Source organism: Cetorhinus maximus, chromosome 4, assembly GCF_964194155.1.
Source record: "Cetorhinus maximus chromosome 4, sCetMax3.hap1.1, whole genome shotgun sequence".
Lineage (NCBI taxonomy): Eukaryota > Metazoa > Chordata > Chondrichthyes > Lamniformes > Cetorhinidae > Cetorhinus > Cetorhinus maximus.
In genome coordinates this window covers 56,841,202-56,867,905 of record NC_135882.1, presented here as the reverse complement: position 1 = coordinate 56,867,905, position 26,704 = coordinate 56,841,202, and the positions used below count along the sequence as shown (strand labels likewise).

Sequence of the window (26,704 nt, the reverse complement as noted above, 5' to 3'; positions counted from 1 at the left end):
TTTGCATAGCTGAAGCATGACTTCTACCCCCTTGAATTCTAATCTTCCAGATAAGGCAAGATACTTTTACATTAAAAATTGGTCTTAGAAAATTTAGCAGCCAACCTCATTTCTAGTCTTCTATTCTCTTGCTTGAATGTAACCGGTGTTGCAGCAATCTCTTGATCAAATCACTGACTAAACCAGAATACTGTTTCCGAGACATTATGATCCCTTTTTTCAGCTATTTGGGCACTCCATGAAATCTTGCAGCTACTGAAATTGCTCTGTGCTGGGAGCCACCCGAAAATGCAATTTAAATCACAAACTTCGGATCGTTCTGACAGGATTACACCAATAGTTACTCAGAAAAAAAAATCCACCTAAGTAATTGTGCATGGAGTGGCAATCCAATGCTGATTGCCACTCCAAGGAAATTATGGCCTATAGTTTTAGAATATATTTATGATTTTCTTCCAAATACCAAAAAAGGAATCTTCACAAAAAACATTGATCTTGTTACTGCACATGTGATGGGGGGAATTGTTATCCAAGTCATTTGTTTTTACTTGCTGCTTACAAAGAGAACTGAGCATTAACAATTCTCATGAGGAAGATGCATTGAATCTTTTCTGGATCAGGAAGCTTGCTTTTCTTACTGAATTGCTTAAATGCAATGGGTTGTCACTATTCAATTTCTTCAGTTAACATCTGTGTTTTTAGTCAGCTCACGTAAGCAGCTAGCAAAAACTTGTAGAAACCTTGAGAGAAATAGATGCTAACAGACGTTTCACCATGTTTAATGTCAGAAAAATTCTACTTGAATAACCATTTCTCCTAGGAAGGTTAAATTATAAATATATAAAGCGGTTGGGAATCAGACCCTTTCATTAGCTATGTTTGAAATCAGGATTTCCCCTTTGTGGGCTTCCTTTTATAGGAGTTGATTGTTAACCGGCGACATTGTTAGTGTTCAACTGAGCAAATTAACAGCAGGAGAAACTGAGAATATTCATGACTACTGTACACAGCAAGAATCCCAAATACTGTGCTCCACATGGATTTGTCTTCATATTGTGTTGGATCACAACAGTGGAGCAATGAAGCATATGTCACACACAGATATCAAACACACATGAAAGAAACAGGGAAAACATGTGTTGCTACATACCTTCACATCTCGGTATAGGGTGGTTCCAGTTACGACTTATGCCATGCAGACAAGTGAGTGCTGCCTCCCCAATTAAAGTGTAGCCAGCAAAACATTCAAACGAGATGGTCCGTCCCACTGATAAATCGTATCCAATAACAAAACCATTTCGAAATGGGCGAGGATCAGGACAACTTTGCAGTTGGTATGCTGCAGAAATACGGTGTAGGTCACTAATTTGGTCAGACCAAATAATCAAGCAAATAACTAGCTTCTAACAGTAGACAAGATTTTGAGTATAATAAGCAGATAACATTTAATAAAATTTCTCTTCACTGCTTGCTATTTGCTATTATATTTAAAGTTACTCTTACTGACAAAGTCTGGTATTTGTTACTTTTCTACATAGCGAGCTAAAAATTGGCCCCCTCTGTTTTTACCTACACAATGCATGATCCACCCATGCTGATATCCGTTGACACAAGTAAAGGCTGAAGGAGGAGTGAGGTGAAATTTCCCCAGGAGCCTGAAGGCAATCCTTCAGAAAGCAATGGGAGCAAGTGACCAGAGAGGCTAACTCCTGCAGCGTTGATCGAAGGGTCTGGCAGCAGTGCTGCAAGAAGTTCAATGGCCTCATGTGGGTGGTCAAGGTCAGTGAATGCATCTTCACAGAACACCTCACGCCCACTGCACCACCAACCATGGTGCTCAATGCACCACATGCCCATCATTCATCCATCTGCAGTTCCTAGCACCCAGGACTCGGTCTTGACATCTACATACTCCACCTAGCCCTACATACCTTCCAATGAGGCCAACCTCACATCCAACTCCAGTTGCTTTCCCAATTCAACTGCGGCAGGTAGATCACCCAAACACAATGGGCAGGATTTTCTCCCCGTCGGGGGCAAAGTTGAATTGCAGGTGTGCACAGGCGCACCTCCGATTGACGCATGCGCAGGAAAGGGCGCACTCATCTCCCTGAGGCTAAGTGCTGCCTCAGGGAGATCGGTTGTTTTGTCACAAATATTAAAAATAGAAAAGAAAATTCCTGACATGTCTATGAGTTGGGAAATGTCCACAATTTTTACGGGGGTTCAGTGAAGATTGTGGTAGCATCGAGGAAAATAGCCAAGGTGAGCCTGAAATGGTGTGGCCACCTGTTGTGGAAAGAGAGATTGGAAATGTGGTGAGGTGAGTAATGGAGATGAGACGACCAGGAAGAAGGAGAAAAAGGTGGCCTAAGACCAAATAGAAAGATGCAGTGACGAGAGACTTAAGCACAGTGAGATTGGAAGAGGAATGGGTGACTGACAGAAGGAGAAGAAGGGTGATCAAACAGCATTGTGGCGACCATAAGTAAAACGGGAGAAGCTGAAAGGACTGCTAAATTAGTAGTATTTGCTTTATTTAATTCTTGTACAGTAAAAGTTTTTGTTTAAAATGTGAAATCTTGCAGCATGTTTCTTTCAGTTAAAAACTGGGAGTTAAAATTTATTTTTACAAGTTAATGGCCTCCCTCAAGATCATAACAATGTGGTCATTCTTTAGGTGAGCAAACATGAATTGATGAAAAAACAAAGAGAACACAACCCATTCTAAAATTAAGTGATAATTAAGTTGCAGCTCAGAATTCAATTTAATACAGATTATGCAAATTAAATAAGTTTCTAATTTCCAAGAATTACGCTGTCAATTCCAAAACTCGATTAACAATGTGTTTTTATTTAGTGAATGTTGTTAAAATCAAATGTAAGTTTGCTTTATTTTGTGTTTGTAGAAAGGTTTAATGACATATTCAAGAAAGCTATTGCGATTTCACTGTAATTCAGCAAAATGACAACATCTCTGACACACTACAGCACAGAGATGATTTAAGGATCCTTTGGAACAAAAATGGTTCTTTACTACAAGAACTATGGAAACAGGTACTGTGAGCTACAAAACATTTGGTGTGCTGCAGCTGACTAATGACTCAACAAGCAGAAGAGAAATGCTGGAGCCATTGTCTGCATGTTAGGGATAAAGGAATCTCTAAACCTTTCCTATGAACTGCTGATAGAAGGAAATAGGGCAGTCGGGAATTGCGGGAAAAATTTCTAGGATAAATCTGAGTGAAGCTGGATTGAGAAATGTTATCTAGAAGCTGAAAAAATTAGCCAAAGATTTCCCTATTGGGAAACTTGCTGTAAAGTGTGGCACACACGACTACATTAACAAATGTAATGTATTGCAGTAGAAAAGTCAATAATCTACAAATGACAGATGGAGATGTGAAAGTCAACATGTATCATGCATTAATCCATGAAACTATCCCAGCAAATACCGCTAACCATGACACTATTCTGTGTGTTTGATGGTCATTTTAGTTCAGATATGACAAAGATGCTCCACTCATTGGTGTGCTAAATCTTGATGTAAGGCAAGAGCTGGCAGGAGAGTAGGTTCTCCTACTGAAAATCAATTTCAACATTTTTTTGGCCATCTGATGGATTTCTTCAATTTAGCTCTGCAATGAAGTTTTACTACATCTGATCCACAGCTAAAGTAATGGTTTAGGGCACTTGGAAGTCAGATTATTAACTGCACTCCAGTAATATTATCATTTATGTAACAATGCATTTGCAATCATGTTGTATCAGTGCAAAATGGGCACTATAAGCACAGGACAGATGTTAACTGAGCACAGTGTATTTATAATATCTTCAGTTTTTATTTCCGATTGCCTGCGCTTTCAGGAATTTTTTTTTAATCTCTACAATATTAATCTGTGAGTTAACGATACACTCAGAAACCACATCCTTATTTCACAGACAAAACAAGGAGGGCATATTTTATAATGATGTGATCCTACTGCACAGCCCACTCGATGTGAGTGCAAATTGAAGAATCAGGAACAGATTTCATTTTCCAATCATTAAAATTAATCACAAGAAGATTGAATGTGGCATGGATCAGCTGCACTGACCTTGGCACCCAAGACTGATTGTGGCGTGTGCTCTCATTGAGTGTAGCTTCATACTGGGAGCACAGGCTTAGGCGTAATTCTGTTTGTAAATTGAGCATTGAGAGCAAACTTCCATGGCAACCATTTTCCAACAAGCCCACACAAACTTCAGAATGAACAAGTCTTCTTTTTTTGTATTAAATATATAGGTTCTATTAGTTTTAGTTCATGTAGAAACAATTCCTTAAATAACTTTGTATATTTGACCCAAACAGAAATGTAATAAGACAAGGTTGCAAGTGTCTATAATGCACCGTAAATTAGAATTTTCAAGTTTCTAAACTAAATCTGTTGAGGAACATCCTGCAGAATTTGAATATCTTGATCTGGTCCATGCCTTTGCATGAAACAGTGAAAATCTTGTTTCTTTCAACTGTTCAAAAACACAAGTGCTGACTTTGCTGCTAGTTGGGAATGGCAGATCATGGTATCACCCTTATTTTCATGTTTCATACAATGTCATTTCCCACCTTTAATGGCTCCAACCAAAGCCTTCCTTCAGCTGTTGAAATTCTTAGCTTTGCTACCTGCTTGGATCCCAAATGAAACTCTGACACCTCATCCATTGCTACAGCCAGCTCCAGAAACACTTAGGCCGTGAAATTCGGCTCCTTAGTGCCCACCTTTTGCACTACATGTGCTGTTTTGTCTCCAAAAATAGTGTGCACGACACCCGTACACACGTCTGTTGCAAGCTGCATTTGGGCAGTGCATTAGCACAGGTGCAGGGAACATCTGTCGGATGTATGCAGCAAAGGCAGATTATGATGTTGTTTAACATTAGTGCAGGCATTTTGGAGCTCAAAGCTCCAGTTAATGCTCTCTCGTAACCTCACACAGCTGAACATGTGTTCAGCAGCAGGAAGAACGCTACAACCCTCATCTCCCCCCAACAACCAGCCCTATTTAAAGGGATCATTCTTCAACTACCTTCAAGTTAGTTGTCAATTGATTTCTACCGGCTTTTGCTGCATTGTAAGTATTTGGTGGTTCCTAGCGTTGTTTTAGAAGTCTGCAGGGAGTGGCATGGCATGTGTTGAAGGACTTTGCCCTGGCTTCAAGGAGTCTTCATGAACACTTCCTCCCAATAACATACATCCCTCATGGCCTAAAGCATGACAGAGAATGAAGAGAGGTGGCAGACACCAGTATGAGCTGTTGGATGTGGGTGGAAGAGAGGGAGACAGGCTCTGAGCAGGTGGCCATAACTGCCTAGGGTGCAATTCTCCGAACTGAACTTCCGTCAAGTGCTGTGTGTCAAACCTCTCAATTTAATTCTCCCTGAAATCTGCCACCTGTTGCAGCCACAACTGCAGTTTCAGGGTAGGACAAGAATGGCATTGCCCATAGCTGTGAAGGTGGCCATAGCCATGAAGGAAGGGGGATAACAGCAGTTTTGAAAGACAACTGGGGCTACTTACGTTGCTAGCATGGGGGCCAGAATGATAAGTTGAGCATGGGATAATAGGAGCAGAAGGTAGAGTCGTGGGGCTGCAGTTTTACACTTAAAAAGTTGGGCTGGGGGGTGGGGTGGGGGGGGGGGGGGGGGGGGGGGGGGGGGCGAGTGCCTGCTCACAATCCTGATGGCTGCCCCACAGCAGTTTAACGCTGGGAGCTGTGCTAATTATTTAAGGCGAGACTTCAGCCCCTATCTCGAGAGGAAATCCTGCCTTAGAGAGCTGCCAGCCAGTCGGATGGCTGAAAGTTCTGTCGTCCTAGCAGCAGCAGTTGAGAATGGTGGTCACTGCTGGGACTACAGGCAGTCGCACCACTCCGGACAACCCAGGTCGAGGGTCTTGGTGGGGTGGGTTAAAGAGGTAATGACCTGGTGGGGAGTGGAGCCTACAATTACTCCAGGGGGCCTTGAAAGGAGGTTTCCACTTCCACCCCACCCTTGCTGAACAGTAGACCACTCAGCTAAAGTTGCAGGCTTTCCCGCATGGTGTGGGCAAACACCCCCCCCTCCGCCACTGCAAGTAAGAGGACAGCTGCCTGACAACTCCCCAACCCCTGTAAAATTTCAGGCAGGTTGGGGCGGGTGCATAGGTGGCAGGGAGGTAACCCACCAGCAAGGGAGCATAAAACTCAGCCCTTGGAAAGATGAGCTAAGGGGCAATGTTTGCCTTGTGGTTCAGTCTGGATCCTGCATATTTTGCCACAAAATGTTACTATCTACTTAATCTGGTGTGATATTGGTGTACACACAACTGTAGAAAGCATTTCTGGAATAATAGGAAAAGGAGTTGACAATATACTAAGAGTAAAAAAACATGAGTAACCGGTACTGAATGATTATAAATGTCTTGAAACACTGATGTTATTTCCAAATATGAGCATTAGCTCATAAGCTAACTCAGAAGCTTAGCTTTCGTGCTTTAGCTGTAGCAAAGTTTTATGTATTAATGGCTGAGCCTCCAACAAATCTCAAGTTCATAGTGACATAGTGAACCTTAGATTAATCATTATCAATTTCAGTCAGGGCAGATTTCATTCACCCTGGATACAACTGTTATAGGCACTGTCAACAGTCATCCGAACACAATCTTTCTTTATAAATATAATCAAGCACATCAAGTGGTGTGAAGAACAACTATAGGTCATTGTGTAAATGACAATAGAGGTTCTATGATTGTTTAAGGTACAAAGTAAGCAAGGTTTGATTTTTTTTTTGACATTGGTATATTTTAGTCCAAGTTTTATGAATGAGTAACCTCAGAAAATACAAACGTTTTTGAAATTTCTAAGCAAACCTTCCAAGAACCTTTATAAGCGGGGTCTGAAATGGCACTTTACTGTATCTTTAAAAAATCCATTTTTAAGTCATCTGAATTAACTGTTTCATTAAGAAAGTAATAGTCCACAATCAGAAATTACTGCCAACAAAAGCATCTGAAAATTAATTATTGGAGAAATTTGGAAAATATTATTTATCTGAGCCTGAGTTTACCACTCAGATTAATGATAGTATTTATTTAAGATTTATTTTGTTTTTAATGAAAACAGCGCAAGTACATTTTTGATTTTTTTTTATGATAGTACAAACTGTTAAACAATCTGTCACCCAGGTTTAGTTACAGGGTCTGTCTCCGTACTTATTTATACTATAGCTTTCGATAGGCCTTCTAAAATTTTAAATATAATTGTAAAATGGCGAATATTAAGGCCATGGCTCATTATTGTACCTACTTAATGTTCAGTGCTAACCAATCTGTCTCTATGTCTCTTTTTCTCTGGTCTCATGTGCTCTGCACTTGAATCACATATATCCTCTAGCCCATGTCCTGTATTCAGCTAACTCAATAGGTAGCTAGTGTTTCACTTTTTCAGGGGTAAATATAACACTTTCTTGCATGATGTACATCCCTCATTTTAATGTTTGCTTCTTTTGTGTTCTGAGCATTTCCAACTGCAGTGAACTGCACCACTGCAATACATTCTATATCACATTTCCTTCAATAAATGTTGCCATCTCATTTGCACCAGAAAAAGTAAAATATTTGTTGCACTTCTGTTACTTGAACTTTTCTGTTCTGATGGAGGAGTATGGCACTGTTGAATTTATTTCTGACTAATTTTTACATATAAGGTTTTATATATAGGTAATGCATCTGGTCATTTCTCCCATGTCCTACTGTTAATCAGTTTTCAGTTACTGAATTTTTCAATATCTCAAAGGCAATGCGGCTTTATCAGAAGTGCGGTTCAAATTTATTGTGGTGAATGGATGGGGAAAGATGAAGAAATTGAAAGTTGGAAGCTTGAAAGTGCAGTTGTAAGTAACTTAGGGGTCAGTTTTTTTTCCACTGCTGGATGCAAAAGGAAACAGGGCTATGGGGTAGTGTGGTGAGGAATACAAGGAAGTGGTCAAAGATGGCCTTGATTGTGTGATCAGAGCTGTTAGAGTAGAGAGGCTTCATGAGATCTTAAGGCCAAGAGTTTGTGGCCATAAGAATGAGCAAGAGACTTTATGGGCAGAATTTTGCCCTTGGATGGCGTGCGGACCCCACCAGCTCGGCGGCAGGCGGGCAGCTGACCCCCGCCACCAAAACGGGGCCCGCCGCCATTTTGAGTGGGCGGGCCAATTAAGGCCCGCCCAGCAGCCTGCCCGACAGGAAGCGCTATGCGCTTCCTGTGCGGGCGGGGAGGGAATCCCCAGCTGTCAAAGTGCGCTCTTTTGTGCGTGCGCGCGAAAGAGTGCACTGCTCCCTGAGGCAAAGTCCTGTCTCAGGGAGATTCGTGACAGGTAAGTAAAGTCTAAAAATAGATAAAAATTGAAATTATTAACATATCCCCCTCATGTGACAATGTCACACGAGATGAGACATGTTAATAATAAACACATAAAATTTATAAATGTTTAAAAAACGGACATGAAACTTCATCCCGCCAGTGGATGAAGTTTCATGAATAATCTGGAGCCCGCTAGGGCTCCTGGCCTGCCCGCCAGCCTTAAACTTAGATGAGCAGGTCTTTAATTATCTTAATGAGCCTGTCAATGGCCTCAATTGGCCATTGACAGGTCGGCGGGTAGACAGCTGATTTCGCTATCCGCCCGCCTTCCTAAAAATTTAAAGGGACCGGGATGACGTCGGGGATTCCTCCCGACGTCATCCTGCGTCATTTTCCCCTCGGTGAGTGGGCCCTGCCCACAAATCGCCGAGGGGAAAATCCTGGCCTATATGTGGGAGAGCTTTAGGAGGACAGTGAAATCAGAGGAAGGAGAACAAAGTGATGAAATGAGGATTCAAATTTCTGAGGATGATTTGCTTACAGGACCTTGTGGATCCTGCTTAATAATGAGTGAGCCTCACCATACCTCTCGTTTTCCCTGACAGAAATTTTATCTGTCATTTTATCATTCACATTGGCACCAAACAATATAATAATTAATATTACAGCTTTGTGATGGTATGGTAATCTGAGCAGCAATACACCTTTAAGAGAATGTGAGCAGATTGACCATATGATTGTATTACCCAAATGATGTGCAGCATGGGCTACAATGTTAATTAGTAGCTTAAGATGGGGTCTGGTTTGAGAAACACACATGTGTTAGTGCTCTGTTGTGCTAATAAACAACATGTGCTTCATCTTACAATGGTCTCTGCATCGGTAGTTTATTGTTTACCAACTCACTCACCAGTGGACAGATGTGCAACCGTGTTTGCTGAGCAAAGCAACCCAATAGAAGGAACATAACAACTGGCGACGAGGCAAAATACGACCAGTCAACGACACCAAAGAAAGTCACGGAAATTCAAGAGAAGTCAGCCGTACTTTGCAAGGTGATTACTTACCTTATAAGTACAGCCTTCATCGTAGTCATCAAAGTTGTCTCCCTCCAATATGCCACAGTTTGGCTGTATTGAACCGTTTGATCAGACCAGCAATGACTGGTCACAATATATTAAACGCCTCACGTTCTTCTTTTTGGCCAATGACATATTGGGGGAGGAGAAGAGGCGAGCGGTCCTCTTATCGACATGTGGCAGTAAAACATACAAACTAATTCGTAGTCTAGCGGCACCCAATGCCCCAGATTCCAAGAGCTTTGAGTTGGTAAATCTTGTGAAAAGACACTTTCAGCTGAAACCCTCGGTAACAAACTCAGCATTTTAAATTTAATTCAAGTTGTCGCGCTCCTGGAGAGACAGTCGTTTGCTACATAGCAGCCTTAAAACAATTGACAAAGCACTGTGAGTTTGGGACGTTGATTAACGACACGTTAAGAAACCGATTAGTATGTGGGATTAATGAAGATGCCATTCAAAAAAGGTTGTTGTCAGAAATGAATTTAGACTTCAGCAAGATGCTGGAGTTGGCAATTGCAATGGAGAGCGCAGTCAGGGATTCAGAAGCAATCAAGGGAGAAACAAAATGGCGCCGTCCTTGGCGTCGGGAGGGAAGCATCAGTTAGCGGAAGCGCAGGACCCCACGGAAAGGCGGAAAACAGCCACCATTAACAGACCAGCAAAAAGCAATGGTTTGACAGAGAAAACCCACAGCAATAACAGCATAAATGGAACCAGACAGCCTGTAAGCGAATGACTATTTAAAAGAACCGAGTGTTTCTATTGCTATTGTAATGGGCATATTATGCAGTGTTGTAAAGACAGTGTTAGGAAATAGAGATAGTTTAGTAAGTTATATTTGCATTTGTGAGTGTTAGGAATGAGTTTTCGCTTTAACGTTCAAGTTTAATTTATATTTCTGTATGTGTGTGTTAAGAAAGGTCAAATGAAGTTTTAGTTTCACTTTAAAAGGCTGCTTGCATTTCTAATGAGGAGTTTACAACTGCTATAAGTTAAAGGTAAACACACAAAAGTAGAAAAACAGTGCTGTTGCCTAGCAACAAGGGGGCCAAATAGGCAGGTTCCTCCCACAGGCATACACACAGAACTAAAGAAACAGCAGTTTTAAGTTCAGTTGAAGCCAGGACCCAGAGAGACTGGGAAAGGGAACTGCAGATTTCCAAAAAGAACAAAAAGGTCCCAAGTGAAGAAAAACCCCCAAAAATCCAAGGGAGTGGAAAAGGACAAAGTCCAAAGAAGACCTTGTAGTCAAAGGAACCTGGGAAAAGGTCCTATTAAGTGAAGCTAAGAGTGAGGGGCAGAGGAAAAGGCTCCAAGCTTCAGGTTCAAAGTGAGAACAGCTTACAAGAGGCAAGAAGGTTCAAAGAGACAACAGAAGGCCTGTAATTCTTTGCTATGAGCATGTCAAGCAGTGGTGTACTGTTAAGGCTGAGTTGGCGAGAGAGAGTGCATGGAAGACAGCTTCAGTGCATGTGGCGACCCAGGGAAGAGGAACATCAGTAGCAGAGTTCGAAACCTTGGAAGTGAACACTTGGGAAGGCGTCTCAGAGAAAGCGTTGGTTTGGGAGAAGATTCCAAGGTGAGGTCCTGGAGATTGGAATCCCTCGTGTGAAAGACGGAGTTCAGGGAGACTGGCTGGCTCACAGTGTGACAAGCGACTGGGGGGAGTTGAGGAGAGATCCATAGCATTTGTTTGAGATGGCATCTGTCACTAGGGGAAGAATTTTCGGGTTGGCGAGCGGGGGCGGGGCCTACTCACCAGCATGTAAAATGACGCGTGGTGACGTCGGGTGGGCATCCTGGCATCACCGCATATCATTTACATTGTCAGTTCGGTGGGCACACAGCCGACTTGGCTGCGCATCCGCCGAACTGTCAAAGGCCTATTAAGGCCATTAAGAAAGTAATTACAAGTTGTTAAGAACGCTGCCCGTCCAATCTTAAGGTTGGTAGGCAGGCGAAGAGCCCAGGCGGCCTTCACATTTTTCATGAAACCTCATCCACAGGCGGGATGACGTTTCATGAAAGGCTTATTGATTGAATAAAAAATTTTGAAAAATTCATTGACATGTCCCAGCTTATGTGATACTTTAAGGTAGAAATCATGAAGTCCACACAATAGAGGAACCAGTTGAAACAGAGTCAGATATTTACTCACTACCCAACTTAAAAATGGGTAAAACAGAGCCAATCTACATGACAGTGGAAGTCAACAGGAAACCCATCCGAATGGAGGTGGATACAGGGGCATCCACGACAGTTATATGGGAACATACTTTCAGATATCTGAGTAGAGGAGACCACTCATTAAATCTGGAAAATTCAGATGCTAAATTAAAGATGTATACTGGTGAAGACATACGAGTAAGAGGTATATGCAAGGTTCCAGTACAGTAGGAAAACCAGTCTGTTAATTTACCCCGAATAGTGGTAGCAGGCAGAGGATCGAGTCTCCTCGGAAGGAATTGGTTAAGAGAGATTAATTTTGAGAGACTATTGAGATCTCAATTAGAAGCAAGAAATGTTACTGTTTGGAAAAAGGAGTATGTAAAGACTCAACAAAAGGAACTCATAGAGGTGACGCTTCAGGACAGAGTTTGAGTTGAAGTCAGTAACCTCCAAAAAGAAAATAAAAACCTGCTGAAGGACTTTCGCATATTGCAGATTCCCTCTGATCCCAATTTGCACCACTATAAAGGTTTGAGGAACAACAGAAAGAATTCAACGTATCTCTGGCCGAGATGAAGAATAAATTAGCCAAGAAAACACAACAATGCTTAATTCTCCAGGAAACAACTAATAAATACAAAAAAAATGGAAGAGCTGAAGAATCAGCTAGGTGAAAGCCAAGAAGATTTAAAAACAGAGACCCCTGAATTTCAAAGGAGCTGACAGACGAGGAAATGCTGGAAGACTCAACCACTGAGTTCACTCAAGTTAAGCTTATACCTGAGCCTAGTCTGGCCAATAGGGAAATTGAAAAGAAGGCCGAGATTAAAGCCAGTGCTGCCAAGAAGAAAACCCTTCAAAAGAAGACACGTAGGAAGAAAAAGCAGAATTACTAACAAGGCCCCGAAAAAAATTTTTTAAACAGGAAGCTGATCATACTGTGTTGAATTTAGCCTTGCCCAGCATCCTGATTTTGAGAACCTTCCTGACAGTTGACCTTCATATTGTTCAACTTGGAGGGGAGGGGCAACAGGAGCACATGTGATTGGGCCCGAAAGAGGGTGAAAGCATTCCTGTTGGAGTATACACCACATGGGGAAGGAACGCCGCTTGGTTTGAAGGTGCCTGAAGGATCTGCTGAGCCTGAAGGAGTTGAAGAAATAAACCTACTGGTTCTTACTAGAGGGCCTAGTGGACAGATGACTCCTGGGAGGGAGGCCTCGGATAAACCATCCGAAGTCATAGAACTACGACGTTCGACATGTTTGAAGAAACCTCCAGAGAGACTGAATTTGTAAATAGTTTATTTATGTAAATAGTTGATATATTGTAAAGATTGTAAATTGTACTTTCAAGTAAAGGGGGAAGGATGTGGTAATCTGAGGTGCAATACACCTTTAAGAGAATGTGCGCAGAATGATCATCTGATTGTATTACCCAATTGCTGTATAGCATGGGCCACAATGTTAATCAATAGTTTAGAGTAGGGTCTGGTTTGAGAAGCACACATGTGTTAGTGCTCTGTTAGTTGTGTTAACAAACAGCATGTGCTTCATCTTAGGTTGGTCTCTGCATCTGCAGTATATTATTTACCAACTCACTGACCAGTAGATAGGTGTGCAATTGTGTTTGTGAGCAAAGTGAACCGACAGAAGGAACATAACAGATGGTTTTGCTGGTTAAGCCACAGATTGGCAGGGCCAAACAGAAATTCTCTGGTGACAGGCTGTTACTGGATATAAACAAAACCTTTTCTTGCTCCTAAAATATCTGATTGGTTTAAATAATCCTGCCCCTTTTTGGTAGATCAAAGCAACACATTTCCTCTGGAAATTTTTATATTCATGATAAGTTAAAACTGCTACAATGCAACATTACATTCAAATTTTAGTTAAGCAATTAATTTTCCCCTTTGTTCAGAGTGAAAGGGAAAAGGAATATATTCTATCATGCTGGTTTAAAAAATAACAAGTCTACTCTTTTTTGCTTGACACATTACGTTGCCAGAGCATTTATCATCAGGCAGCCCATTGCATGGCAACTGCTTTCTGTCTCGGGATTTAAACATTCACTATCACAGCAACATATCTAATCCCTTGGATAGCAAAGCATACCATTTGAACAAGTTACTGCTTTGTGTGGCAGCCTTTTCACGGAAACAATTCTTTCAAAGGACTTCAGCTGAGGGACTAAATCATTTGCTGCACGTTTTGCAATGTTTTTTAAAGAGGGAAAATGCACAAAAATAATTCACTGTAATTTTTTTTTAGGCTTAAACCTAACTGCAGGGCTAGAGGGGAGTTGTATAAATATATATAGGGTTTTGAACTCTGCTGTTTTCTGTTTTTGTTGACTGATATGTATACTTTCTCGACTCCATTTAAGTTCACTGGATTCAGTTAACTTGGCTTATAACGTATTTAGATTCAATGAACTCAGTGGCAACTTGTAAGTCCAGGACTGTTACCCTCAACAGACATCTATATAACAGTCATGAAAAGTAATCATTGACAACATCTTTTTTGTTTTCTGTGTTTCTTTATTTTCCTTTTTGTAGTTTATATTAAAAGACACACTACTGATAAATTAATCAGATCAACCTGATTGGAAGAGTTAATAAACCAAATAGATGGATAATACATTTTCCTCTATACAATTTTAATCATGCTTGTATCAGGCAAAACATATCATGCACATTTAAGTTTCTTATGTTAAGAACATAAGAAATAGGAAAAGGGACAGGCCGTTTGGCCCCTCAAGCCTGCTCCGCCATTCAATAAGATCATGGCTGATCTTTTTGTGTTTCGATTTCCATGTTCCCATCTAACCTTGATAACCTTTGATTCCCTTGCCTAACAAGAATCTATCTACCTCTGCCTTAAAAATATTCAATGACCCTGCCTCCCCGACCTTCTGAGGCAGCGAGTTCCAAAGTCACACAAGCCTGAGAGAAAAAAATTCTCCTCATCTGTGTCTTAAGAGGATGACCCCTAATTTTAAAACAGTGCCCCCTAGCTCTGGACCCACCCACAAGAGAAAACATTCTTTTGACATCCACCTTGTCAAGGCCGTTCAGGATCTTGTATACTACAATCAAATCATCCCTCATTCTTCTAAACACCAGTGGAAACAAGCCGAGTTTGTCCAGTCTTTCCCCACGAGACAACCCACTCATTCCAGGTATCGATCGAGTAAAACTCCTCTGAATCGCCTCCAATGCATTTACATCTTTCCTTAAATAAGAAGACCAAAACTGCACACACAATTCAAGGTGCAGACTCACCAATGCCCTGTGTAACCGAAGCATAACATCCATACTTTTATGTTCAATCCATTAGCCTTATTAATTACTTGCTATACCTGCATACTAAACATTTTGTGACTCATGTACTGGAACACCTAGATCCCTCGGCACTTCAGGATTATGCAGCCACTCTCCATTTAAGTAATACTCTGTTTTTTTGTTCATCCTGCCAAAGTGAACAACTTCACATTTTCCCACATTAAACTCTGTGGGGAGAATTTTCTCCCCATCGGGTGGGCTGGTCGGGAGCAGCGCGGAGCCGATTGCCACCCGCGATTGGCTGCGCGCTGCCATTTAACGTGGGCGGGCCAATTAAGGCCTGCCCAGCGTGACGTGCACCCGGAAGTGCTGAGTGCTACCTGTGCGGGTGGGGGGAGGAGGGAAAGAGCGCAGAAATCTCCCTGAGGCACAGAGCTGCCTCAGGGAGATTAAGTTCAGTCATAAAGATGGGAAAAATAAAAAAATAAAATTGTTCAGACATGTCCCCTCATGTGACATTGTCACATGAGCTGGGGCATGTTCATGAATTTTCATCGAACATTTTATTTAATTAATAAGCCCTTCATGAAACCTCATCCTGCCCGTGGATGAGGTTCCATGAAAATGCGAAGGCCGCCTGGGCTCTTCGCTTGCCCCCCGACCTTAAAGTTTGACGGGCAACCCTGACAAGTACTTCAATTATTTAATTTAAGGCCTTAACAGGCCTTTGACAGTTCGGCAGGCATGCAGCAGACTCCGGTGTGCGCCCGCCGAACTGAAGATCGGAATGACGCGTGATGATTTCGGGACGCATGCCCGTCGTAACCGCACATCATTTTACGTGTCAGCGTGCGAGTCCTACCCCCGCACACCGAACAGAAAATTCTGCCCCATTTGCCAGATCTTTGCCCTCTCACTCAACCTATCTATATCCATCTGCAACCTCATGTCCTCTTCACAAGATTTCCTACGTACCTTTGTGTCATCTGTGAATTTAGCTACCATGTATTCGCTTCCCTCATCTAAGTCATTGATGTAAATCATAAAAAGTTGTAGCAGCAGCACAGACCATTGTGGGACTCCACTTGTCACATCCTGCCAATCTGAAAAAGACCCATTTATGCACACTCTATGCTTTCTGCCAACTAGCCAATCTTCTATCCATGTTAATGTGTTACTCCCTACATCATGCACTTTTATTTTCTGTAATATTCTTTGATGTAGCACCTTATCAAATGCCTTTTGGAAATCCAAGTACAGTACGTCTACAGGCACTCCTTTATCCACCACGCATATTATTCCTTCAAAATACTCCAGTAAATTGGTTAAACATAATTTTCCTTTCACAAAAACCATGCTGACTCTTCCCGATTGCCTCGACCTCTTCTAAGTGCCCAGCTATAACTTCCTTAGTGATCGATTCTAACAACTTTCCCACAAGCTAACTGGCCTATAGTTTCCTGTTTTCTGCCTCCCTCCCTTCTCGAATAGAGGGGTTATATTTGCTACTTTCCAGTCTGATGGAACCTTTCCAGAATCTGGCGAATTTTGGAAAATTAACGCCAACGCATCGACAACTTCATTAGCAACCTCTTTTAATACTCTAGGATGTAATCCATTGGGTCCCGGAGACTTGCCAGCCCGCAGCTCCATCAATTTGCTCAGTACCACTTCCCTAGTGCTTTAAATTTCACCAAGTTCCTCTCTCCCTTTCACCTCCTGATTTACAGTTATTACTGGAATAACTGGATGGAAAGGTATTGCTGAAACTGAAAGGAAGAATCTACAAGACGGTTGTGAGGCTGGCCCCGCTATATTGTGCAGAAACTTGGGCAACTCTATGAAGGCGACTGGGTAATAATGGCATAAGGATGCTGACATGGATGTGTCGAGTAATGAGAAAGGAAAATATCAGGAACTAGCACATCAGGGGTCAGTGAAGGTTGTGAGAGTACTGAAGAAAGTAGCTGAGAAGGGATTGAAATGTTATAGTCATCTGTTGAGGAGACAAAGAGGAAATGTGCTGTGATGAGTGCTGAAACTGGGGCTGCCAGGAAGATGTATAAGAGAAAGGCTTAAGATCATAGGAACATACTGGGACTCTTCCAAGATCTAAGGAATTTTGGAAGATTATAACCAATACATCTGCTATCTCAGCAGCCACTTCTTTTAAGATGCCAGGATGCAGGCCATCTGGTCCTGAGCACTTGTCAGCCTTTAGGTCTAATATGAAATGAAACTTGACGGATCACTCAGCATTGACTTAGGTACCAGAAACGACAACGGTAAACTCGACCATATCGACCCTGCAAAGTCCTCCTTACGAACATCTGGAGACTTGTGCCAAAATTGGGAGAGTTGTCTCACAGGTTAATCAAGCAACAGCCTGACATAGTCATCCTCATGGAATCATACCTGACAGATAATGTCCCAGGCACCACCATCACCATCCCTGGATATGTCCTGTCCCACCAGCAGGACGGATCCAGTAGAGGTGACGGCACAGTGGTATACAGTGGCATACTCGACATTGACTCCGGTCCCCATGAAGTCTCATGGCATCAGGTCAAATATGGGCAAGGAAACTTCCTGCTGATTACCACGTATTGCACGTATCAGTAGGAATGACCACTGTTAAGCCCTTGTGGAGACGAAGTCCTGTTTTCGCATTGAGGATACCTTCCATCATGTTGCGTAGCACTACCACTGTGCTAAGTGGGATAGATTTTGAACAGATCTAGTAACTGGACATCCATGAGGCTCTATGGGGCATCAGAAGCAGCAGAGTTGTACTGAGCCACAATATGTAACCTCATGGCCTGGCATATGCCCCACTCTACAATTACCACCAAGCCAGGAATCAACCCTGGTTCAATGAAAAGTGCAGGAGGGCATGCCAGGAGCAGCACCAGGCATTGCTAAAAATAAGGTGTCAACCTGGTGAAGCTACAGCTCAGGATTATTTGGCGGAGCAGGCTTGAGGGGCCAAATGGCCTATTCCTGCTCCTTGTTTGCATGTACTTGCATGCCAAACAGCATAAGCAGCAAGAGATAGACAGAGCTAAGCGATTCCATAACCAACTGAACAGATCTAAGCTCTGAGGTCCTGCCACATCCAGCTGTGAATGGTGATGGATAATTAAACAGCTCACTGGAGGAGAAGTCTCCAAAAGTATCCCCATCCTCAATGATGGAGGAGCCCAGCACATCAGTGCAAAAGATAAGGCTGACACACTTGCAACAATCTTCAGCCAGAAGTGGTGAGTGGTTGGTCCATCCCGGCCTCCTCCGGAGGTCCCAGCATCACAGACATCAGACTTCAGCCAATTTGATTCATTCCACGTGATATCAAGAAATGACCGAAAGCACTGAATACTGCAAAGGCAATGGGCTGACAATATTGTGGCAATAGTACTGAAGACTTGTGCTCCAGAACTTGCCACATCCCTAGCCAAGTTGTTCCAGTACAGCTACAACACTGGCATCTACCCAGCTATGTGGAAAATTGCCCAGGTATGTCCTGTACACAAAAAGCAGGGCAAATCCAACCTATCCAATTACCGTTCCATTAGTCTACTCTTGATCATCAGTAAAGTGATGGAAGGGGTCATTAACAGTGCTATCAAGCAGCACTTGCTTAGAAATAATCTGTTCAATCATGCTCAGTTTGGGTTCTGCCATGATCACTCAGCTCCTGACCCCATTATAGCCTTGGTTCAAACCTGGGCAAAAAAACTGAACTCCAGAGGTGAGGTGAGAGTGGCTGCCCTTGACATCAAAGTAGCACTTGACCGGGTGTGGCATCAAGGAGCCCTGGCAAAACTGGAGTAAATGGGAATCGGGTGAAAGCTCCTCCACTGGTTGAATCATACCTAGCACAAAGGAAGATGGTTCTGGTTGTTAGAAGTCAAATCACCTCAGTTCCAGGACATCACTGCAAATGTTCCTCAGGGTAGTATCCTAGGCCCAATCACCTTCAGCTGCTTCATCAATGACCTTCCTTCCATCATAAGGTCAGAAGTGGGGATGTTCGCTGATGATTGCACAATGTTCAGCACCATTCTCGACTCCTCAGTTACTGAAGCAACCCATGTCCAAATGCAGCAAGACCTGGACAATATCCAGGCTTGGGCTGACAAGTGGCAAGTAGCATTCATGCCACACAAGTGCCAGGCAATGGCCATTTCCAACAAGAGAGAACCTAACCATCACCCCTCGAAATTCCTACATAAGAGGCTAGTGGGCAAAATTAAAGCACATGGGATTGGGGTAATATGCTGGCATGCATTGATAATTGGTTGACAGGCCAGAAACAGAGTGGGAATAAATGGGTCTTTTTCCAGGTGGCAGGCGGTGGCTAGTGGTGTACCGCAGGGATCAGTGCTTGAGCCCCAACTATTCACGACATATATGAATCACTTGGGTGAGGGAACCAAGTGCAATATTTCCAAGTTTGCTGATGACACAAAACTGGGCGGGGTTGTGAGGAGGATGCAAAGAGGCTTCAGGGTGATTTAGACAAGTTGTGTGTGTGGGCAAACGCATGGCAGATGCAGTATAACGTGGATATATGTGAAGCTATACACTTCGGTGTGAAAAACAGAAAGGCAGAGTATTATTTACATGGTGATATATTGCGAAATGCGGATGCGAAAAGGGATCTGGGTGTCCTTGTACACCAGTCAATGAAAGTCAACAGTCAGGTGCAGCAAGCAATTTGGAAGGCAAATGGTATCTTGGCCTTCATTGCAAGAGGATTTGAATTCAGAAGTAGGGATGTCTTAACTGCAGTTAGAGACAGGGCCTTGGTGAGACCACACCTGGAATATTGCATGCAGTTTTGGTCTCCCTACCTAAGAAAGGATATACTTGCCATAGAGGTAGTGCAGCAAAGGTTCACTAGGCTGATACCAGGGGTGGCAGGACTGTCGTATGAGGAGAGGTTGGTTCAACTGGGCCTGTATACACTGGAGTTTAGAAGAATGAGAGGGCATCTGATTGAAACACATAAGATTCTAACAGGGTTAGACAGACTGGATGCAGGAAGGATGTTTCCCCTGGTTGGGGAGTCTAGAACCAGGGGCCACAGTCTCAGGATATGGGGCAGGCCATTTAGGACTGAGATGAGGAAAAATTTCTTCACTCAGGGAGTGGTCAACCTGTGGAATTCTCTACCACAGAAGGCTGTGGAGGCTGGGTCACTGAGTATGTTCAAGAAAGAAATTGATAATTTTTAGGATATTAGGTGCATCAAGGAGTATGGAGAGAAAGCAGGAATATGGCGTTGAGATAGAGGATCAGCATGATCATACTGAATGGTGGAGCAAGCTTGAGGGTCTGAGTGGCCTACTCCTGCTCCTGGTTTCTATGTTTCTATTCAATGGCATTACCATCGCTGACTACCCTACTATCAACATCCTGGGGGTTATCATTGACCAGAAACTGAACTGGATGAGCCATATAAATACTGTGGCTACAAGAGCAGGTCAGAGGCTAGGAATCCTGCAGTGAATAACTCATCTCCTGCAGCTCCAGCAACACTCAAGAAGCTTGATACCATGCAGAAGAAAGCAGCCTGCTTGATTGGCACCCCTTCCACAAATATTCACTCCCTCCACCACTGACAGAGTGGAAGAAGCACTGTATAAACTCACCAGGCTCATTAGGCAGCACCTTCCAAACCCATGACCACCACCATCTCGAAGGACAAGGGCAACAGATGCATGAGAGCACCATCACCTGGAAGTTTCCCTCCAAGTCACTCACCATTCTGACTTAGAAATATATTGCCGTTCCTTCACTGTCGCTGGGTCAAAATCCTGGAACTCCGACCCTAACAGCATTGTGGGTGTACCTACACCACATGGGCTGTAGCAGTTCAAGAAGACAGCTCACCACCACCTTCTCAAGGGCAGTTAGGGATGGGCAATAAATGCTGGCCTAGCCAGCGATGCCTACATCCCAGGAATGAATTTTTAAAAATTAGTTTTCCCTAGTGAGGGTGATTGTTTTAAGTTCCTCCCTCCCATTCGCCCTTTGATTTTTAATTATCTTTGGGAAGTTTGCTAAGTCTTCAACATTGAAGACAGAAGTAAAATACCTGTTCAATGCCTCCGCCTTTTCCTTGTTGGAAAGATGGAAAGATGTGTTGGTGAAAGACGTAAATGCAGCGGGATTGGAGATGGAATCGGTGATTGACAGGAAGAGGTGGAGAAGGGTGTCAACCAGCAATGTAGTGACAAAAAGTAAAATGGGAAAAGCCCAAACAGGAAGATGGTTTTGGTTTAAGAACTCTTTTAGACAGTCCTCAACTATTCTTTCATTATCTAAAATATTTGTACAAGAAAAGAAAATCTTTAGCTATCATGCTCGCAATTTAATTCACGCTGTAAAGTTGTTGAAAGATATAAGGGAACAATCTTCAAAAGTGAAACACCAGTATAAAATGCACTGCATGTGCATGTGTATGGGGAAGGAATTTCACCTATTTTTCACTTTGCCCACTGTGGCTGCTGTATATTTATGAATCATCATGGGCTGGGTTTTGGGAAAGTCGCTCTTGAGCCTGTCGACTCAGGGACTGGCTACCCCACAGTGATAATATACTGGAAGTAGTTTTAATTGATTCAGAGTGGGAGTTCTGTCCCCACCTGCGCTCAGATTGGCCAACTGCTCTGTAGTCTCAGCAGCGCCAGGATCGAGCGAGGCCGCTGCTGGAACCACAGGCAGCCCTCGAGGAATAAGAGTCATGGGGCTGGATTTTACAGCTGCCCCGCAAGCATATTTGAAGGGTTTGTAAAATAGAGGTGGTGGCCTTTCCACCCACAGGTCTCCCATATAACAGTAGGCGGGAAAGGTGTCAGGCAGTTCACCAACCCTTAGTCCTTAAGTGGCCAATTAATAGCCATTTAAGGGCCTCATTCTGCCTCCACCACTATTTTACATGCAGCAGGGGAAGGCAAAGACAAGGGGGTCAGCTTTCACTGCGTGGGCTACTAAATAATAACAAGAACACAAGAATTAGGAGCAGGAGTAGGCCATTCAGCCCCTCGAGTCTGCTCCACAATTCGATAAAATCATAGCTGATCTGACATAGCCTCAACTCTACTTTCCTGTCTGCCCCAAAAACCACTGACTCCCTTGCCAATCAAAAACCTATCTAACTCAGTCTTGAATGTATTCAATGCCCCAGCCTCCTGGGGAAGAGAATTCCGCAAGACTAATAATTCTCCGAGAGAAAAAATTTCTCCTCACCTCAGTCTTAAATGGGAGACCCCTAATTTTCAAACCGTGTCCCCTCATTCTCTCATCCTGTCAGCATCAACTTTGTCAAGGCCCCTCAAGATCTTATATTGATCAGTAAGATCACCTTTCATTCTGCTAAATTCCAAGGGGTATAGACCCAACCTGCTCAACCTTTCTTCATAAGATAACCCAGGAATCAACTGAATGAACCTTCTCTGAACTGTTTCGAATGCAATTATATCCTTTCTTACGTAAGGAGGTTGTACACAGTACTCCAGATGCGGTCTCACTGGGGCCCTGTACAGCTGTTGCAATACTTCCCTACTGTTATACTCGATTCCCCTTGCAATAAATGCCAACATTCCATTTACCTTCCTAATTGATTGCTGTGCCTGTTGGGCAGGATGGGGAGGTACCTCCTTTGGAGCGTCCCCGGTGACCATCGAAAGCCTCCACCTCAAGGTCATAACCCCCCCACCCCGCTTAACCCTCAGCTTCTGGCCTCTCGAACTGGAGACCCCACACCCCCTCCCTGTTCTCACTGGCGTCTGCCAACCAGGCCCGTCTAAAATCCCAGACTCAGCTTTCAGTCCAGGCTCCATTATTTCTTCTTTTCAGAGAATGCCTGTAGTCCCAGAAGTGGCCACCACTCAATCCTGGCACTGCTGCACCTATAGATCTGCCAGCCAATCAGATTGGTAAACAGCTCCCTAGGGCGGGACTTCCTCTGCGATGGGGGCAAAGTCTCACTCTAAACCAATTAAAAGGCTGCTCTCAGCGCAATATCGCTATGGAGCAGCTGGGTTTCTGGTGGGCTAACAGATGATCAACTTTTTTTTCAGGGGGATGGGGAATATAGCGCCTTGTAAAATCCAGCCCATGTAGCCTGGATTCAGAGGTAATAAGCAGGTCTGTGCCTGCTCCCTGACGCCTTCCCTCACCACCGTAATATGGGAAACAGGGGTGACTGGGACGGCCACTTGCTTTACCTGATGAGCCCCCAGCACCTTCAAACATACCGGCCCCAGAAGGAAGAAACAGTTCAGATCAGTACTCTTATTTCCCAGTTTTACTGGTGTTCCATTTTAAGGTATAGAAGACCAGTTTGGACCAGTATTCTTATTTCCCAGTTTTGACTGATTTTCCCTTTTGGGGCAGTGCGCCATAAAATTCAATCCCATGATGAACTTTTGCTGTTTTGCGCTGTTCAAAATAGCTGCAAGTAAATCGGTACATTTGCACAAACTTATCTAAAATAGCAACATTTCAGCCATGGTTGCATTTGTAAAAGTATAAATTACTTTAACTTTAGGCTCAAGAAAGGGAGGCATAACTCCCACACAATTATCATTACCTTTATGTTTCTTTCCTTACCAAATGAAAGCTCTCCAAACTCACTCCCATCCTCCCCTCCACCCTTCCACCCCACCCCACCTTTGGAAACCCCTGAAAGCACACATGGAGGGGTCACCACTCTCTACCATTTTTTCCTCCAGTCTCTGTGCATTAAATAAGCAAAGTCCTGACACAAAGCAGAAGAAAATTTACCTCATTGGTAATTACTTACACCGCCCCCACCCCCTCTCCAAGTATAGCCCGGGAAGAAGGTAACATCAATGATATATATGCTTCAAGTGTTGTTACGTTTACTCCTTGGGAATGAACTGCCAGGCATCCCAAAGTGTGCCAGTGTCACCTATCAAACTTTCAATGGCATCTTAGCACTTATATTTTTCAACACTTACCTTGATATATGCTGCGGAAGCCTTGTTTGTTTTGGGAATAATCACTGTGAAAGTACAGGGTCGTTTCGTGTGTTGTACTGAAAAGAGGTGCTGGCACCTGAGGACCACTAAATCTACCAATTACTGTCCCAGTTGCTGCAGACCCACTCCGCACTTCTATGTAGTCATGGATTGTTTCCGTGGAAAAATTGACAAACTGCAAATGCACGCCTGAAGGTTACAAATGACATAAAAATAAAATGAATTAGTTTCTTAAAGATACATATCATGAATGAAGGACTGTATGCTCATACATTCAAGTGTCCAGAACAGACGGTTCATAGATTTAATTACTCAACACCATAAAGAGGACAACTGACTATTACTGTTACTATAGATGGGCATTACCTCATTCCAGACAATAGGCAGCTGCAGCTGTTGTACCTGACAAAGTAACATGCAAACTGTTCCAATTCTCATGACATACCAAAGCCAATAGGCAGTGTTATGGTCCAAGTGCAGTCCAAGCTACTAGGGTAGTTTCCAGGAAACCCAGGGCTAAGAATGACTCCACTGAAGTCAGTCAGGGAACCACCACACTGGGCTATAAAAGAACAAATTTGTACATGAAGGAAAATAAGGAGAGGCAAAATGAGGACTGCAAATCAATAAAAAGTACTACCAGTATTAAAGTTACAGATTTAAAACAATTACAAAACTACTTCCCTTATTTTGTTGGCCACGAAGATACACTTATGAGAAAATCCCCACAGAAACGTCCTCAATATATATGCCCCAACATCAGTTTAGAGCCATATTGGCTGAGGAGGAAGTTTCTTCCAGGAATTCAGCCCAGTAAGGCAGCAGGTACACATGTAATGTTGGGGCACAATATGCAAAGACAGTCAGCAACTGATCCCATCAACGTATGGGGCCACCAGTGAGGGGAGGAAATCTTGTATCTGGGAAACTATAACATTCTCATTTCTAGTTAGGCGAGATGTCACTGGATTGATAATCCAGAGGCCCAAGCTAATGTTCTGTGGACATGGGTTCAAATCCCATTACGGCAGCTGGTGGAATTTAAATTCAGGAAATAAAATCTGGAATTGAAAGCTAGTCTCAGGAATGGTGACCTTGAAACTATCACTGATTGTCATAAAAACCCATCTGGTTCACCAATGTTCTTTAGGGAGGGAAATCTGCCATCCTTATCTGGTCTGGCCTACATGTGATTCCAAATCCACAGTAATGTGGTTGACTCATAACTGCTCTCCGAAATGGCCTAGTGAGCTACAGTTCAAGGGCACTTAGGGATGCTCACATCCCATCAAAGGATACAAAAAAGTTGCTATATTACCTCTCAAAAAGTGCATCAAAATCTGGCTTTTGCACCAGATTGGCACTCCCAAGGCACTTCTATTGGGGTGGGTGCTCACTCCTAAAGTGGTATGAGGCTTGTCCCCTGGATTTGGGATGGGATCAAAATGAAGTTCTACTTTGGAATGCAACACTGGAATTTCAACCCTATGGATTTTAGTTTAAATGATTTATATTATTGGCTTTTTTAGAAAAGCATCCTTCTTTCTTTTTGTTTTAATACTAAAGTAACTCCTCCCCAGGACACTATCCATTTTCTCTTATGAATTCTACACAATACTGCTCTGATTACCTTCAGAGTTATAAGATATGCCCAGCACAAGATTGAGACTTCAGTCTCACACAGTAATAATGCATTTGATCGAGGAACACATTTTCATCTATTCAAAAGCAAGGAGGAATGACCTTTTCCTTGCAATTTGTGGTCTGCGTGAATGCACTATTTTCAAATATGATTCCAGAAAATGAAATTGTATTTCCTGGATTAAAAATAACAACCAATCACAATGCACTTACAACAACGAGCCTTATGTACTTCTCAAGCAGCTCATGAGGCAGTAAACCCAGACATCAAACAGCTCACTCATTATGAAAAATCTATCATAGATACATACAGGAGGAAGGGCTTGCAATGAGCCTTGGGTTTGAAGCAGAGTACATTATAAAATATCTCAACAGTGTATAACACAATAGGCCATAACTTCCGTGGCGAGGCAATCACAGTCAGATTGCCACTCTGCTCCTAGTTATTTATCCTGAAATGCAGCCAAACCTTTCTTGCCCAACATTACAGCTTAGGCCAGGGGAGAAAAGTACAGTGGGTTCCCAAGGCCTTGTGTCCAGGGCAGTTGAGTCAGAAGTAAGAAAGCCATGCCCCCCCTTTTTTTGGCACTATTTGCTGTAAAGCAGGTAGGTTTAAAGGTCCAACCACTTTGAGAAACCAGGGTGAAGGTAAGTGTATATGGTAAGTGGGTTGGATTGGGGAGTAGGGGGGGCAGTAGGATAGGTCATGGAGATAGGGGGTAGGATGAGTCAGGCTAGTGGGGGTAGAATGGTGATGGGGTGGGGGTGGTCAGTGGGGAGGTCGGGTGCATTGTGTGGTCAGTGGGGGTGTCTGATGGTCAGTGGGGGGGGGTGTGGGGTGGTCAAAGGGTGATGGGGCAGGTAGTCGGAGGTTCTGGGGGTGCAGTTGGGGTGAGGAGGGTAGTCGGGGGTGGGGGTGTAGTCTGGGTGTGGAGGTGTAGTCTAGGAGAGGGGTGGGTATTCGGGGTAGTCAGGAGTTGGGGTGTAGTTGGAGTGTGAGGAGGGTAGTCAGGGGGTGGGAGGGCAGTTTGGTGCGATGGGTAGTAAGGGGGGATGGGGATGGTAGTTGGGGAGAGGGCGTTATTCGGGGGGTCACATGAGGAGCAGGTAGGTGGAGGGTAGTCAGAGGGTCCCATGGGGGGTGGGGGGATA

At 43.3% G+C, this 26,704-nt stretch overlaps 1 protein-coding gene across 1 annotated transcript in view; it reads right to left on the bottom strand.

Moving 5' to 3' along the window:
• csmd3b (CUB and Sushi multiple domains 3b) overlaps positions 1 to 26,704 on the bottom strand; it is a 2,128,577-nt gene that overhangs the window by 231,850 nt on the left and 1,870,023 nt on the right. The window contains exons 40-42 of the mRNA XM_078541225.1: positions 24,357 to 24,473; positions 23,891 to 24,100; positions 1,151 to 1,339 (exon numbers count right to left, since the gene is read on the bottom strand). Of these exons, the coding sequence (XP_078397351.1) occupies positions 1,151 to 1,339; positions 23,891 to 24,100; positions 24,357 to 24,473 (516 nt within the window). The remainder of the gene's footprint in view (positions 1 to 1,150; positions 1,340 to 23,890; positions 24,101 to 24,356; positions 24,474 to 26,704) is intronic.